The sequence below is a fragment of the Lithobates pipiens genome, unplaced genomic scaffold (genome assembly GCF_037356315.1).
Source record: "Lithobates pipiens isolate NorthernLeopardFrog02 unplaced genomic scaffold, aLitPip1_a1.2 Scaffold_8, whole genome shotgun sequence".
Classification (NCBI taxonomy): Eukaryota; Metazoa; Chordata; class Amphibia; order Anura; family Ranidae; genus Lithobates; species Lithobates pipiens.
Genome location: NW_027507903.1, coordinates 544,722,214 through 544,738,566, shown reverse-complemented (window position 1 = coordinate 544,738,566; position 16,353 = coordinate 544,722,214). Strand labels below are relative to the sequence as shown.

General features: G+C 44.4%; 1 protein-coding gene across 2 annotated transcripts in view; it reads right to left on the bottom strand.

Moving 5' to 3' along the window:
* Nucleotides 1-16,353, bottom strand: part of BNIP3L (BCL2 interacting protein 3 like) — a 117,370-nt gene that overhangs the window by 36,202 nt on the left and 64,815 nt on the right. Inside the window, exon 6 of one of the 2 annotated variants that reach the window (XM_077469767.1) lies at nucleotides 9,204-15,425. The exons of the other annotated variant lie outside the window; for it this stretch is intronic. Coding sequence (XP_077325893.1) covers nucleotides 15,377-15,425 — 49 coding nt within the window. The 3' untranslated portion in view covers nucleotides 9,204-15,376. Of the gene's footprint in view, nucleotides 1-9,203; nucleotides 15,426-16,353 lie in introns of those variants that run through there. 2 annotated transcript variants of the gene reach the window in all.

Sequence of the window (16,353 nt, the reverse complement as noted above, 5' to 3'; positions counted from 1 at the left end):
GATGCCCGCGACACCCAGACCCGAGAATGAACTGCTTGTGAAATGAGAGGATACGAGAGGGGAATGGAACAAGGCCTGGTCCGAGGAAACCCCTGCAAAAGATCGCGAAATACCCCAATGAGCATTAGTGCAATAGCCCAGAGACATACACCCCCCCCCCCAAGAGGGTGAGTGGCAAAAAGACCACTAGCAGGAGTGTGAAAAGCTGGAAACCTGATGGATGTGACGGAGTAAGAGGATAAGGCCCATGCACCATGGCAATAATACGGTCAACCTGGAGAAACCATACCGGACGCAGGACCCGGTCCCACCGGATACAATCGGGTCATGCTACAGCCTGAACCCAACAGCTGGGACAGAATCCTGAACCAAGGAGGGCAAAACTCCCTCCCAGGGAAATAGTCCCCATGGCATGATACAGACATGCCCAAGCCCCCCCTACTTGGAACAAGCTGGGGATCGGAACAGACGACTGGACTGATGTCCCTAAGTGAAACTCCAGGCAATAAGTTCAAACAAGATCAGAGCCAAGAGTGGAATCCAAAACCATTGTGACATTTGCCCAACCTACCCCCAAGGACCGTCACGGGGACGTGGCTTAGCAAATACCCTGAGAGAGACTATACATCCCTGGGCGGTAACCAGGGCCTCAACACAACAGGACATCAACTGAAGGAAAAAATTATTGACTGCTTCTGACCCAAGGGTGAGCCCAGTGGTGAAAAGACACCAGCACCAATCAACTAGCCCCCAACGGCGGGGCTGAAGGAAGTGATAGCAAGCATGGATATCAGTATAGATGCCAAGACGGCCCAACCTGAAACACAAACTAGAGAAATGGCAGACAACCAGATATGAGATCAACAATACCCCCTGCCTAACTAAGAATGAAACATGAGCAGAAAAAGTCAAGACCACCGCACTTAAAAGAACCTGACGGACGGACCCCCCCCACCCAACATGTAAGTGGTAAGTGAGCCCGAGTAACCTGCAGTGCAGAGGTAGGTAATTAACTGAAAACTCAGGGCTAGTGTACCCACAGGCCGTGGTGGGTAGTCGTATGGTGAATGAACATGCAACGTATGACGTATGGTAAACGGGCGAGAAGATTGAGGACAACAATCAATTAATAAACGAAACCTCAGCCCGTATGGATCTGTAGACGTGACAGATCCTGACGTGTGAGCCCTAGCTACCTGACCCAAGTACAAACATGACACAGACACGATGGGACATGACAATCAACAAAGACGAACGACTACCAGAGTATGCCATGAGTGAACAACGCCCCTCTGAGAAACTCTGAGACTGAACACCAAGTCTGAAATACCATGACAGGCATGCTGGCAGCAACACAAAGACAGAAAAACGCTGAGACAGAAAAACGCTGAGACAGAACACAACATGCCATGATAAAAACACCATGACAGAAAAACGCTGAAACTTAATGCTGAAGCAGAAACGTAGTGACAGAAACAGGCAAAACGCAATGACAGCTACAACCAAGACTGAAACGCTGAGGCATAAATGAAATGACAGAAATCCTGGGCCAGAGATGCTATAACAGAAAACCTGCGACAGCGACGCAACAGCAGAATCCTGGCCAGAAATGCAAAGCCCGAAAACACACTGAGACAGAATGCACAGACAGAAATCCTGGTTCAAAAACGCCACAGCAGTCCAGGGGCAAAACGCTATGACAGCAGTCCAGGGGCAGACAGAAGTCCAAGGGCAGAACGCTATGACGGAAGTCCTGGGGCAAAAAGCTACGACAGACATGCCGGGGCAGAACGCTATCACAGGTATCCAGGGGCAGAAACGCTATGCCAGACATGCTGAACAGAAACGCTATGACTGAAAAGCTGGACAGACAGCTATGACAGAAATGACCGCTGACAGGAGATGCTGCACAGAAACGCTGTGACGGAAATGCAGCGCAGAACGCTGAGACAGAACGCTGCGACAGAAACACTGCGACAGAACGCCGTGACAGAAATGCTAGACTGAGCGCTGCGACAGAAATGTCACGTGGAGCTAAGGCGGGGGGGACCCGCCACGTGGAGCTCAGGCGGGTGGGGAGACCCGCCACGTGGAGCTCAGGCGGGTGGGGAGACCCGCCACGTGGAGCTCAGGCGGGTGGGGAGACCCGCCACGTGGAGCTCCGGGGGGTGGGGAGGAGGAAACCCGCCACGTGGAGCACAGGCGGGGGGGGACCTACCACGTGGAGCTCAGGAGGCACACTACGTGGTGCTCAGGAGGGGGGGGGGGAGGAGGAAACCTGCTGGACAGACCGCTGACAGGAGATGCTGCACAGAACGCTGTGACGGAAATGCAGCGCAGAACGCTGTGACGGAAATGCCGCGCAGAACGCCGTGACGGAAATGCCGCACAGGACGCCGGTGACGGAAATGCCGCACAGAACGCTGTGACGGAAAAGCTGGATAGAACGCTGAGACAGATACGCTGAGACAGAATGCTGAAACAGAAACGCTGCGACAGAAACCCTGCGACAAAAATGCTAGACTGAGCGATGTGACAGAAATGTCACGTGGAGCTCAGGCGGGTGGGGAGACCCGCCACGTGGAGCTCAGGCGGGTGGGGAGACCCGCCACATGGAGCTCAGGTGGGTGGGGCAACCCGCCACGTGGAGTTCAGGCGGGTGGGGAGGCCCACCACATGGAGCTCAGGCGGGTGGAGAGGCCCACCACGTGGAGCACAGGCGGGGGGAGGCCCACCACGTGGAGCTCAGGAGGCCCACCACATGGAGCTCAGAAGGGGGGGGGACCCACCACGTGGAACTCGGGGAAGGGGGGTGACCCACCATGTGGCCCAAGGGGAGGGGGTAACAGTGCCCAGTAAGCAAGCGGTTAAGAAAACGGTCATCATTGCATACCTCCATATTTTTTAATTACAAAAGAACAGTCTCTTTATATACTGCATATCAGACCGTTGATGGCTCACAAAATCAACACACTGTATCGTGTCTCGAGCGATAGCTGCTTTTAGAAGTATGATTTCGTTGTAGACTATGGGACTATCATGGTATTGCAAATAATCCCACCATTACTGGAACAGCCCAACCATATACCCTCATTATTGGCGCAACAAAATGTCACAGCTGCAATTTTAAGAAGCTGCCTGTAAGTGGAGTAATAAGGAGGACACGTTACATCAGGATTATGTAGCGTCATGATCTGTTCCTGAGCTGTTTTGCTCCTGGAAAATGACACAGAGCTGTATAAATGTTGGCCAGTAACACTGTAGATAAAAGAGCACAGGTGGCACCTTTGGAAAGCAGCATTGTTGCCTGTTTCACAAACCCACTCAGAAATACCAATGGCTAGGCAGTAGATGTCATTCCTTGTAGCCACACAGAACATTGGTACGTTTACTGGAACAGCGCACTATTTGATTTTCCATTGTATAGCCGGAGAATCGGCGGGTACACTGCATATGTGAGGGGGGGGGAGGGGGAGCCGGCGTGGCCGATTACCTCCCCCTCCCCCCGCCAGGAGAATCGGTGGGTACACCGCATATGTGAGGGGGGGAGGGGGAGCCGGCGTGGCCGATTACCTCCCCCTCCCCCTGCCAGGAGAATCGGCGGGTACACCGCATATGTGAGGGGGGAGGGGGAGTCGGCGCGGCTGATTACCTCCCCCTCCCCCCACGAGGAGAAACAGCGGGTGCTCCGTACCTGCGATGGGAGAGGGGGAGCCGGCGGCGGCCGACTATCTCCACCTCCCCTCACCAGGAGAATCGGCGGGCGGAGCCAGCCGACCCCCCTCTCCCCACAACGGGAGAAAAACTCCTACAGTGCTGCATCCCACAAATCACCAAATCTTCCATCAGCCAGTGTATACCGAGACCCACCAGGCGTGCGGGCCCCTTGTGGGAATGATGCAGCTGGCGGGCGATCCCCAGGTGGGAGGCTCCCTCGTGGAGCTAAATGCAAGGAGTCCTAAAGTAAGGGGAGATTTCCACAATACAATGGCAATGGAAAATATCTCAGGAGAGCCTGTGTAAAGGGCATTGATCTGACGAGTCTTCAGTGCCTGAAGCCCCGGGAGAAGCAACTGCCGACGGCAGGGTGGCCTCCACAAGCCAGTGGACCCAGGGATGAAGGAACCCAGAAAAACCTACTGACACTGGCCCTGACAGAGGAGGAGGTTTAAATAGCCCTCTCAGGCTCCTCCTACAAATACACTGCGGCCAGCCTTCAACTAATACATTTGAAAGTGACATTCAGAATATCGATTCAGTCAAAACATAGAAAGGTTACAGGCAGCCCAACAAGATGAATCGAGTGTAACACGTCAGAGATGTAAAACGTAAAATCATTTGACAGACATGGTAGTGTTAGAGTAAAGGGTTGGTATTCCTGTTAATAGTCGGAGGTGTACCTCCTCCCTGGACACCCCCAATGGGAGCTAGCTGTGCCCGAGAGGAGGAACTTAACCACCAACCCCTAGGTGTGAATGTAAGGAGAGGGACGGAAATGACCATGTGTCTTTTTCCCCCCAAGATAGGAATCCGTGACTAGGCATCAGTCTTTGTCATCTGCAAACAGGCCACATTTGTGAACCTGAGAGCCACATTGAACTCCTTGTATGTTGGGGTCCGGGTGAATGGAAATGGCGAGTGTCTCAATTGCTATTGCAAAGATTAGTGGAGATAAAGGACAGCCTTGTCTGGTGCCTTTGGCTATATGTATTGGTTTGGAGAAGTAGCCTTGAAGCCTAATATAGGCTTTAGGATTTGAAGAAATAGTTCGGATCAGGCCCATAAACTTGTCGCCAAAGTTCCAACATTCAAGGATTGTAAAGATGTATGGCCAAGAGACACCGAATCAAAGGCCTTTTGAAGTTCCAGTGATAAAAGCATGCCTGATTGTTTTGGACCTCCTGGCTAGTTTTTCTGGAGGATGGAGACTATGTCTATGGCTCTTCTGATTTGAGCAGGGCCCTGTCTGCCCGGGATGAACCCCACTTGATCCTTATGAACATATCGTTTAATAAAGGAAGCTAGACGATTTCCAAGGAGTTTGGTAAGGATTTTTAAGTCGCTATTGATGAGGGAGATGGGTCTATAATTACTGATTTCTTCCAGGTTTTTATTCAGTTTCGGTCTTACTGCAATGTAGGCTGTGTTTAGGTGAGGATCAAGTGGAGTTCCCTGTGTCTTTGCTTTAAAAAATTGTGTCAAATGTGGAGTCAGAGTGGTGGTAAATGTCTTGTAATAGGGGTTAGGGAGATCATTGGGGCCTGGAGCAGAACCTGATTTGAGGTTATTAATGACTTCCTGTACCTCTTCTTCTGAGAAGGGGGACTCCAGCATATTATTTTTAATTTTTATGTATTTTATGTTATTTTAAGTCATTTCCCTATCCACATTTGTTTGCAGAACACTTGCCATGCTCTTAACAACATTTTGCTGCCATTTTCAGCCCTCTATCCCGTTCCATTACTTTTTTAGAGCCATTTTAGTCCTCAAAAGTTTGGGTCCCCATTGACTTCAATGGGGTTCGGGTGTCAAGTTCGGGTCCCGAACTCAGACTTTTTTGCGAAGTTCGGTAGAACGCGAACATCCAGGTGTCCGCTCAACCCTAATCTTAATGCATTCTATGCATTAAGATAAAAAAACCTTTTGTGTGTATCAGCCTCCCCAGCAACCCCTAATTACTTACCTTACATGTCGAAGCCATCCAGGACACTCCTCCTGATTGGCTGAGACACAGCAGCAGCGCCATTAGCTCCCGCGGCTATCAAAGGCAGTCAGCCATTTAGGGGAGACAGGGGGCAGGGCTCCGTGTCTGAATGGACACACAGAGCTGTGACTCGGCTAAGGTGCCCCATAGGAAGCTGCTGACTGTGGGGGCACTTGATAGGAGGTAGCAGCAAAATAGGACCAGAGTAGAGGATTTGGGCTGCTCTGTGCAAAACCAACTGCACAGAGGAGGTAAGTATAACATGTTTGTTTTTTTTTAAAACAAGACTTTACACTCACTTGAAGGGATCAGACATTGTTTGACAAAGTAAAGTACAGCCAGAATAAGCAAGACCTGCCAGGGCTCTCCAAACTTTTTAAACAAAAGGCCAGTGTACTGTCCCCCAGAGCTTAGGGGGTCCGGACTAGGGCCAGTGGGAGTAGATGATGTCCTGGCACCTACTAGGAGTAAACAATGCCATGTCTTTGGTGTTAGTTGGAGGACTCGTGCCCCATTGTTGGTGTCATTAGAGGAATAGTGCCCATCGTTGGTATTAATGGAAGGAATTCTGCTCCATCGTTAGTGTCAGTGGGAGGAACTGTGTCCCTTTGTTGGTGACAGTGGGAGGAACTGTGCCCCATCGTCGGTATCAATAGAAGGACTTGTGCTCTATCAGTGTCAGTGGGAGAAGTAATGTCTGATTATTGGTGTCAGAGAGAGAAATTATGCCCCATTGTTGGTGTCAGTGGATGGAATAGTGCCCCAAGGCTTGAATAAAGGCAAACAAAGGGCTGCAGTTTGGAGACCACTCCTCTAGAATAAGCTTCCAACTGCATATCGGTTGGATCTTGAAAAACATAGCATCCTCAACTAGTACAGTAAGCATTTTAAGATGTAGAACAGCTGGATCCACAGGCGGAAAAAAAGACCCCTGTGCACAGAATCTTTACCAAAAGGATATAAGGTTACCAAGTGCTTATGGAGAGCAAATTACTCAGATGTTTCCCAACTCCATTGAGAGATAGTTAGAAAAGCAGATGCAAAGGCTGGAGATAGCACTGGTAGAGGCAACAAGCTGATGCTCTGGTTTCAGAATGGTGCACACTGCATCAACAGCCAATCAATTTTTTAGTTTGGGAATAACAGCAGTTAACTGTGACTCCTCTGAGGCAAGCTTATCCGTCAAGGGCAGGGGGGACTCAGAATAAGTGTCTCTGGTTTAGAAGTGGTTTTGCTGTTGCAAAATGTCTGAATCTGCAGGAGAGGTCACAGAAGTATGCAGGTGTCCTTTGCAGCCAGTCAGTAAATAACCTAGTGGTGTCCTCTGCAGCCAGAGTCAGTAAATAACCTAGTAGTTTGCAGCCATAAAGTCTTGCATGATTATGGTAATTAAATCAGCCCTAAGAGCCAAAAACCTAGCCACAAAAGAACAGGTCATTAATGCAAGGAGAGATTTTCACTGACCACCAATGTAAGGGGGACCTTCACACTGGCCACTAGTGTGAATGTAAGAATTGTACACCAAGCCCCAATGTAATGAGATTTACACTGACCACCAAGGTAACCGACACATTTATGTGTGTTGGGAATGCATGCAAAATCGCTTTCCTGACACCACAGAAACATGCTGCCCTTTAGCAGATACACAGCAGTGCCATTGTTAATAACACCCTTGCACATCTGCTGAGATATGTGTATTCACATGCACCAAAATTCACAAGGCTGTGGCACCATGTTATTTTGAAAAAGGGTTCCACCTCCAATTTGCTTACCTTTGCAGAACAGGTTGATGTTAGGGCTAATGACCACAGTTGTAGGTAGGACTTTCAAGCATGCCCCTTTCCCTCCCCAGTGGGCAGCATTCAAGCAGAGGTGATTGTGGATTTGACCACAGGGGGCATGATATACATATGAATGCCACCGCTCTGCAGCTATTTACATACTAATGCAGCCACTATTTACATATCAATGCATGTTATTTACATGTAAACACAGGGTCTGCAGGTGAGTCATCGGTACATGGCAAAAGCGCAGCATTAGTAACAGAACTTCATACTAAGATATCGGGACACAGAAAGGGACTAGAACTTCCTGGGACAAGGGAATTTAAACTGTTATAGATGGCAAGTATGAGGCAGTTGCTTTGGGCCCCCCAAAAATGATGGGGCCCAGGGCAGCTGGCCCTTTTGCCCTGCCTGAAATAGTATTCCAGTCAGAAGGAACGCCTGCTAAAATTGCTATATCTACAACTCATTTTACATTAGGATGATGGTCAGTGGGAAGAATGCTCCTTACACTTGTGGTCATAGAGAAGAATTACCCCCTTACAGATCGCTAAAAAGACCAATGGTGTCAGTGGGAACTTATCTGAGAGGCAGAAATTGCCCACTGCTCAAGGAACCCCTAGCAACCTCTGGAGTAACCCTAGTTGAAAAACCCTGGGCTAAACCAACATATTAGCCCAGGGTTAGTAATGCATTCTTACCTAGAACAAATATAAAGATTAAAAAAATAAAATAAATCAGAAGTTCATATCAATAGGTTTGTTTGAAGTTTGTGCTAAAAAACAAAAAACACTCTATAGAATTTAGTTATGGCAATTGATCAGTGAGTAAATTGAACTTTCACTGCATGTCAACACACGTCATTGTGCATAGTCATGTGATACAACGTGCTTTCATTTATTTCCATGGAAAAATGCATTAAAACCTCAAACACACAATCAGATGTCCGAATGACCGTTCATCGTTTTTTGTTACATGCTAGTATCATGTTGAAAGTGAAGAGGTTACTCACTATATGAAAATTCACAACAGAATACAACTTCAGAAGTGACGTAATGACTAGTTTTGTATGGGTTCTTTAGTTTCTGAGCATGCGTAGTCTTGCGCTTACGATTTTTTTCATACGAAAACCGTACTAATTAAAACAAAAATCAGACATCGAGTTCACGTACGACAAAAATATTATAGTCTGCACATCCAGCTTTTGTCTGAAAAGCCGGAATTGGCTGTCAAAAGCACCATCAATTTTAATTCCAACTTTTGTATCATGTGTACGGGCCTTTAGATGTGTTTCAAGCCTGAGTGAACTAAAACCCTAGGTAATCCTGTGCCATTTTTTTAAATTCACTATTTCTAGCTCCTACCATACCTATACTCTGCTTCCTTGCATTTCCCACTGCCCTGTAAAAGCCTTCGTGAAAAACCCAATGCTTCTAGGTATGGCCCACCTCCAAGACGCAGTGTTCAGGCCTTTGCAGTCAATTACCAGACCCAAAGAGTCTGCGATAAGGGAGGGGTTGTCGTCATCAACCCTGGGTAAGCTCGAACATTGTCCAACCTGAAGCTTACACAGGTTTTGACTCCCGAGGACCAGAGTGGTGGGGGGGGGGGGGGGGGTGGGGTTAAAAGAACTAGGGTCTAACAATATTATATATAATAATATACAGCTCTTCCCAATGTATTGTCTTTGAAATAAAATCAAACCGAGCCATGGCTTTAGTGAGAGTTTTAATGGTACAAAATGATTAACAGCTACAATTTAGGCATTTCCCGGTAACTGGGTTTTAGGGCTACTTTAGAGTATGCGCCATCACACTGGTTCATATACAGAGCACTTGTTGTCTTAGAGGAGGTGGCAACTTTAAGGCCTAACACAATACTCCCAGGAATGCAGTCGTATCAGCTTATGTAGAACCACAGCCAGCACTATTATTTAACTGATAGAATGCATTCTCATATTGTTCTAGCCCACAAAATGACACCATCACAAGGTTTAGGGAACAGGTGCTCTTTTACATAACTAAATATCATTACATTTGCCACTGTAAAACATTGAAATTATAAGAGAGTGCTGTCAACATCAAAATCTTCTGCTTCCACATCAGTGGGCTGCTGAGGAAGGTAAACTTCTGCGCATCCTTGTAGCAGCCATTTTGGGCCACATGTTGGAAGTGTCTGAGAAAAGAAGCGCGTTGTTGCCTGCATGCGACCAATCAGCTTTTCATTGTTTGTGGGGCAGGTTAGTAAGTCAAAAGACAAGCTGACTGGTTTCTGTAGGCAACCCAGATAATATCTGGGAAACTTAGATACATGAGGCCCCTTTATTTCTTGCATGTAAACATGTGTTACGGTTTCCTGCAAATATAGAACACATAAGCACTTATAAATATAACACTGGGTTATGAACCTACATGATGAGGACCATCTGCATTTGTACCCGAGAGTCAATTACAGTGAAAGGGTTACAATTATTGCGACTCATCATATTAGTCACTATAGAATGAAGCTCAATCCTAAATCCTCTGGGGATCTTGAGTTCCTTCGCTGCTCTCTATTAAGAATGAAGCTCAATCCTAAATCCTCTGGGAGTCTTGTGTTGCTTCGCTTCTCGCTATTAGATCTACTAAATTAGCGCCTCTTACCGAGACTGAGCGTCATTTGTTGACAGACAGTCCACAACCCCCAGAATATGGCCACAAAGCAGGAGATGGTCTGTTGTAAACGCATGCCACACAATGGAGTGGGCTGCTGGCAAACCAAGGGAGCCTAATCCTGTTAACAGGTAATTCTTTAACAGGTCTGATGTGTTTTGGATTACCATTAAAGGATACGGAGAACCTCAGAGTCCCCAGAAGGTTTAAAACTATTTTATAACACTACAAAATGTTGGTATGACCTGATATCATTACTGCAGGGTGTAAAGCGTAAATCGTATGGTGAGCTTTGTTGTATATGGGCTGGAATGTGTCGAATGGTCCTCTACTGCATAACAACCTATCCTATATAAAAAGGTATTTAACAGTGTATAAAAGACTTACCAACAACTTATAAATGGGTATATTCTGATCATTTCCTCCAGCTCAATATCAAAGACTGAAAATTACTTTCTCTTCTGTTTTAGCATTCTATATAATGATAGTAAAAGTCTATGTATTACAATTTAAAGAAGTTGTTTGTGTGAACCCTGCATGAGACTTTAGAGCTTGCCTGTAACAATGGTTCTGCCGCTGCTCAAATGGTCTTACTAACAATACATAGGAGTTGACAAATTGTGCTCACAGGTACACTCTGCACACAGTAAAACAAAGGCAGTGCAGGGTGACAAACCCCCTCCTCGCTGCAACAAGCAGGAATCTGAAGAACCCCAGCGTGGAAAACAATTTTTAAATACCACCACCAAAAATTAACATTTTCGGTTTGTGGATGATTTTAAGATGATAAATCTATAACTAACATCTTTAGTTGAGCACACATTTTCTGACAGTCTCAGCGCATGCCAAGCAATAAAATAAAAAGCAGAATCAAAGTTTCTTTCATTTACTTTCTTCCAGTGAAACTGTTTCTTGGTTTTGGTGTAAGCAATCCCTAAATAATTACCACGGTACAGAACTCAATGGGAGAGATTTACTAAAACTGCTGCACACAGAATCTGGTGCAGCTGTGACTAGTAACCAATCAGCTGCCAGGTTTCATTATCAAAGCTTAACTGAACAAGCTGAAATAAGAAGCCGATTGGTTACTAGTCACAGTTGCACCAGATTCAGTGTGCTCTAGTTTTAGTAAATCTACCCCATTTCTTCCTTAGGGTTTAGTAATTAGCGATCTCAGCTCCTTGGTTGCCATTTCAACAACCTAAACACTAAACTTGCAAAGAATTATTCTACTAAAGTCTGGTTCACACTGGTGCAACATACATGCCAACTTTGGGAGCACATGTTGCATCACGAGTACAAATCAAATGGTTCCATTGGTATCAATGGTATCATTGAAGTCGGATCAAAGTTGGATACTTGTCCTAACCAGCAGACTTGTGACATCAGACATGGTGATTACAGCAGCAGGAAAATACATTTATGTCACACTGAGATTGTTTTACTTGATCAAAAAGGACAAGTCAGACTATCTCAAAGTCAGAGCAAAATTGTATCCTGTTAATTCAAGTTGGATGGAAGGAGGACCAATATCGCAGGGCAAAGTAGGATCGACAGTTGTACAACAGTCGTGTTGTACCAGTGTGAACCTGGCCTAAAACAGTAGCTGATGCTTGGAACAGACGGGGAGTCAGTAAACGGCAAGTGAATTTAAAAACAATTGGGAAAAAATCTTTTCTCAGACAAAAAGTTAAAAAAAAAAAAAAAAAAAAAAATCTGTACTGTATTTAAAAAGGGGGCCGACTTGATGAACCTCTTGGTCTTTTTCTGCTCTTCTTGGTTTCTATGTTCTCTATAAAAAAAACCTGGAAAGTTCTATTAACTGCACATTACCTGGACAGTCTTGTCAAAAAATGTATTGTATACCTGGTTCAAGTGACAACTTAGAAATAAATGTTTATAGCCTTAGGCATTGACGCTGAGCTCCTCCGTTAGACATAGGGGGAATACAAAACTGAGAAGCCCAGATTCTGCTTTTGCTTGCAGCTCTTGGCTCATTAAGCCAGAAAATAAAACTAAAAATACAGCAGTTCTAACACACATCTTACTATGTGGCCGCATTGTGATACCCAATTTCCCCAAAAGGCTGAATCTACATATGGGCTTTTGTAAATCACCAAACAGCACACTATGAGGTGTATTGCGACTTCAGACTTTTCTGAGAACCTTACAAGTTCCTTGTGCGGCTATTCTGCCTTCTTTGTGAGTTGTTTCAAGCTGTATTCTCATAGTAAGGGGAGAAAAGTCATTCTATTATAAATAAATGCCCATGTACTCAAGTCTTGGGGTACATTCACACCATATGTAGTAGGACTGCGTTGGGTAGCTATTTCTAGTGCAGTATGACCACATGACGAAGAAAATTTCCTTGTCTCTATCTGCCCAGTTCACATGACTGCCTTGCAGTGGTGTGCGGCGGTGAAAACACGTACTGCGTGCAGTACTTTTTTTTAGCATAGTAAAGTGCAAGGCAATCCACTGCCTCACACCACGCGGCCAGCAAAAAAAAAAAAAAAAAAAGAAGGAAGGAATAGTGGGCTGTGCCAAGATCAGCGCATCATCACTGTGCTGATATTGGCCAGACCGCACATCAGCCGGTGTGAACATACCCTTATTACTGCAATTAAAGTCCAGAAGCTGTGTAAGGTATGGACCCTCTCTGATATTACAGATAAAGGGAGGGATGTCCAAAACATCCCCTTTAAAAGCAACTGATTTTTGCAAATAATATTTGCAATAAGTGCACTTACACGTTGGGGGCTTAATTATTTACAGCACATATCAAAGCACCTCACACAGCAGAAAAACTAGTTAGATTTGGCCAGTCTACACCTGGCCAAAGCATGTTGTGAATACATCTTTCTGCTACAGTAACAGATTGGTTACAGGGTGACTTTTTTTACATCATCATGGAAATTTATTGGCCTGACAAAAGATCCTACCTTCTCATACATGCTAAGGTGGACAGGAGCGAGAACTTGGTGTAGAATACAAGGTTTTGGGGCATTAAAAGGCTGGCCAATTCTAAACCAACTTTTCTACTATTTGGATATGCTTAGGCAGCATAAACTTAAACTCATTAAGCCCACAAAAGTAGATTATAAGTGCTCTTGTTCTTTATTTTATTTATTTTTTATTATTATTATTCTAACTCCCTAGCCAAACATTTATGTTTAGTTTTGATAGTTCTAAAGGGCCTAATTTATTAAGCGGATCATATAGACACAAGTACACCAAGCACCTTCACGATGAAGCCTTCCATAAGCTTTTTGACTAGCCCATTCTTACCAGCACCTGTGCCGCTTTCAGTATTTAATCTTCTTCAAGCATTTATAAAATTAGCCCAGGCCAGATATGCAGTTCTCCAAAACATATGTTGAGGTCTTCAGCTTCTCTTTGAACCTCCATTTTTTTGTTTATGACATGTACATAGGGGTCTCACTTGCAAGCATGCATTATATGCACACTTGATATCCATTCCCATAGAAAAAAAAAATTGACATCTGTGTCATAAGCAGTAGATATGATCCTGAAAAGATGGATATCCTAGCATTGAAGGCTCTTCAGGATCTTATAGCATTACAAATTCACATTTTACATTAAGACACAAACAAACTAAAAAAAAAAAAATACAGACATAAAGAGGAAATTGGGCAGATTTCCAGCTTGGAGACAGGCAGAGGAGTGATGAGGATAGTATAGATCGTGTTAAGGTAATACTCTGTCCTTGAGCTCATAATGCAAGGACAAGTCAGTGATGGATTGTGCAGTGTTCTGTTCAGGTCCACAGCCTGAATTAATGTTCTTCTTAAAGAGTGTTAAGAGTCCTCTGTTTAACGAGGTGCTGTTATTCATGTTACAGGGAGACGATCCCAGCGGATTCCGATATCAAGGATATGCTACATTTGATTATAATCTTCACATACTACAATGGTGGTATACATCATTATGTACACAGAGGGCAGTGCATGGGTACTGTACTAAACCCGAAGAGGTAATGGATTCTATCAGGCATGAGATGCTCACGTTCAGTACAGTTCACTAGGATGTAATACCTGGATTACATAAAGATGCATTTTATATCTGGCGCTAAATCTTTCAAATGGAGATACCATTGTTGTAAAACCTTCTCTGTATCAAATCCCAAATATTTTTGTGGCAATACTGAGATGGAATCTAAAAAAAATAAAAAAAAAAAAAATAAAAAAAAAATAATCGGTAGCAAGTATATATTTTTCAAAGTCTCCACAATACAGTCCCTAATATGGTTTACCACTGGACTACTTTTTGCACCACGTGGAGGTGGGACTGGATGAATGCTCAACCTTCAGCAGGCTGAAGGTATTCATGGATTTTCTCAATTAGAAAGTTAGTGGGTTGTTATTTGTAGATCCAGAGCTCCTGTATGTGGCAAAGGCCATGCATTTACTCTCCAACAAAGGGATGTGTACATTTTTAAGTTGGGTGGCTTCACCTAATGTCAGGGAAAGCACTTTAATCTTCATCCACACAACTACCACCAGCTCCCCAGTGACCAGCTTCATCTAATGACAAGGAAAAGACAAACTTAATCGGCACAGTTACGTCAAGCACTGGTGTTGTCATCCAGACAGTGACATCAAGCAAAAACTCTGGTGGCTTCATTCAGTCATAGACCTCAAGCAACGTTGGCGGCCTGCAACCTTAGAGCACTGCTGCCCACACTAAGACACCAGAAATTGAATTACTCCAAGCTAGGGCAGGGAGGGCACAGACAGCCTTATCCATCCAATGACAATTAGTGCTTCTGATCATCACCTAAACAGTAAGAGTGAAAGCTCTGTAGGATTCAGATGGCAACGGCAAGAGAACTGCTAGCTTCATCCAAACACGAACTGCAGAATCTCTGTTGTATTCATCCAGGTATGGACAGAAAAAATCTTTGCTGGCCTGAATCAGAACCATTTTTTTTTCTCCCCAGGGAAAGCTGTGTTTTTGGCTCTGCAGAGAAGTATCAGGAAACAAGTTATTCTCTGTTGGGATCTTCACATTATGGACTGGTGCTCTGAACCTACAAGATGGCTAAAAAAAAAAAAAAAAAAAAAAAAAAAAAAAAAAGTTTCCCCCCCGGTTTGAAAGATGGGTGAAAGGAAGAGGGTGCTTTGAGTCATGCTTAACATGGTGCAAAGTTCGAATGCACAAATGTGACAGGAACACATCTTCACAGGGTCACAGGTTCAATTCCACATCATGCTCCATCAATAGGAACTGGCAGATGGGAGGGTCAGCCTCTTTCCAATGTATATACTAAAAATATATAAAACATAAAATTAGTTACACAATAAGAATAACTTAAAAAACACATCAGCATTTAATACCAATGGCTTGTTTCATAACTGGTGTGTGTTTGCCGTACTAAAAAGCACCTTTAACCACTTGCTTACTGGGCACTTAAACCCCCCTCCTGCCTAGACCAATTTTCAGCGCTGATGCACTTTAAATGACAATTGCGCGGCAATACAACACTGTACCCAAATGAAATTTTTATCATTTTTTTCCCACAAATAGAGCTTTTTGGTGGTATTTAATTACAGCTGGGAGTTTTATTTTTTGCTAAACAAACAAAAAAAGATGCAAAATAAAAATAAAATAAAAAAATCATGTTTAATAGTTTGTTATAAAATTTTGCAAACAGGTCATTTTTCTCCTTGAAATGCACTGATGAGGCGGCACTGGTGGGCACTGATAGGTGGCACTGGTGGGCACTGATAGGCACAGTTAACCACTTAAGGACCAGGCCTCTTTTTCAGACTTGGTGTTTACATGTTTAAAACAGTTTTTTTTGCTAGAAAATTACTTAGAACCCCCCAAACATTTTATATTGTTTTTTTTCTAACACCTTAGAGAATAAAATGGCGGTCATTGAAATACTTTTTTTCACACCGTATTTGCGCAGCGGTCTTACAAGCGCACTTTTTTTGGAAAAAATTCACTTTTTTGAATAAAAAAAATAAGACAACAGTAAAATTAGCCCATTTTTTTTTATATTGTGAAAGATAATGGTACGCCGAGTAAATTGATACCCAACATGTCACGCTTCAAAATTGCGCCCGCTCGTGGAATGGCGTCAAACTTTTAGCCTCAAAAATCTCCATAAGCGACATTTAAAAAATTCTACAGGTTGCATTTTTTGCGTTACAGAGGAGGTCTAGGGCTAGAATTATTGCTCTCGCTC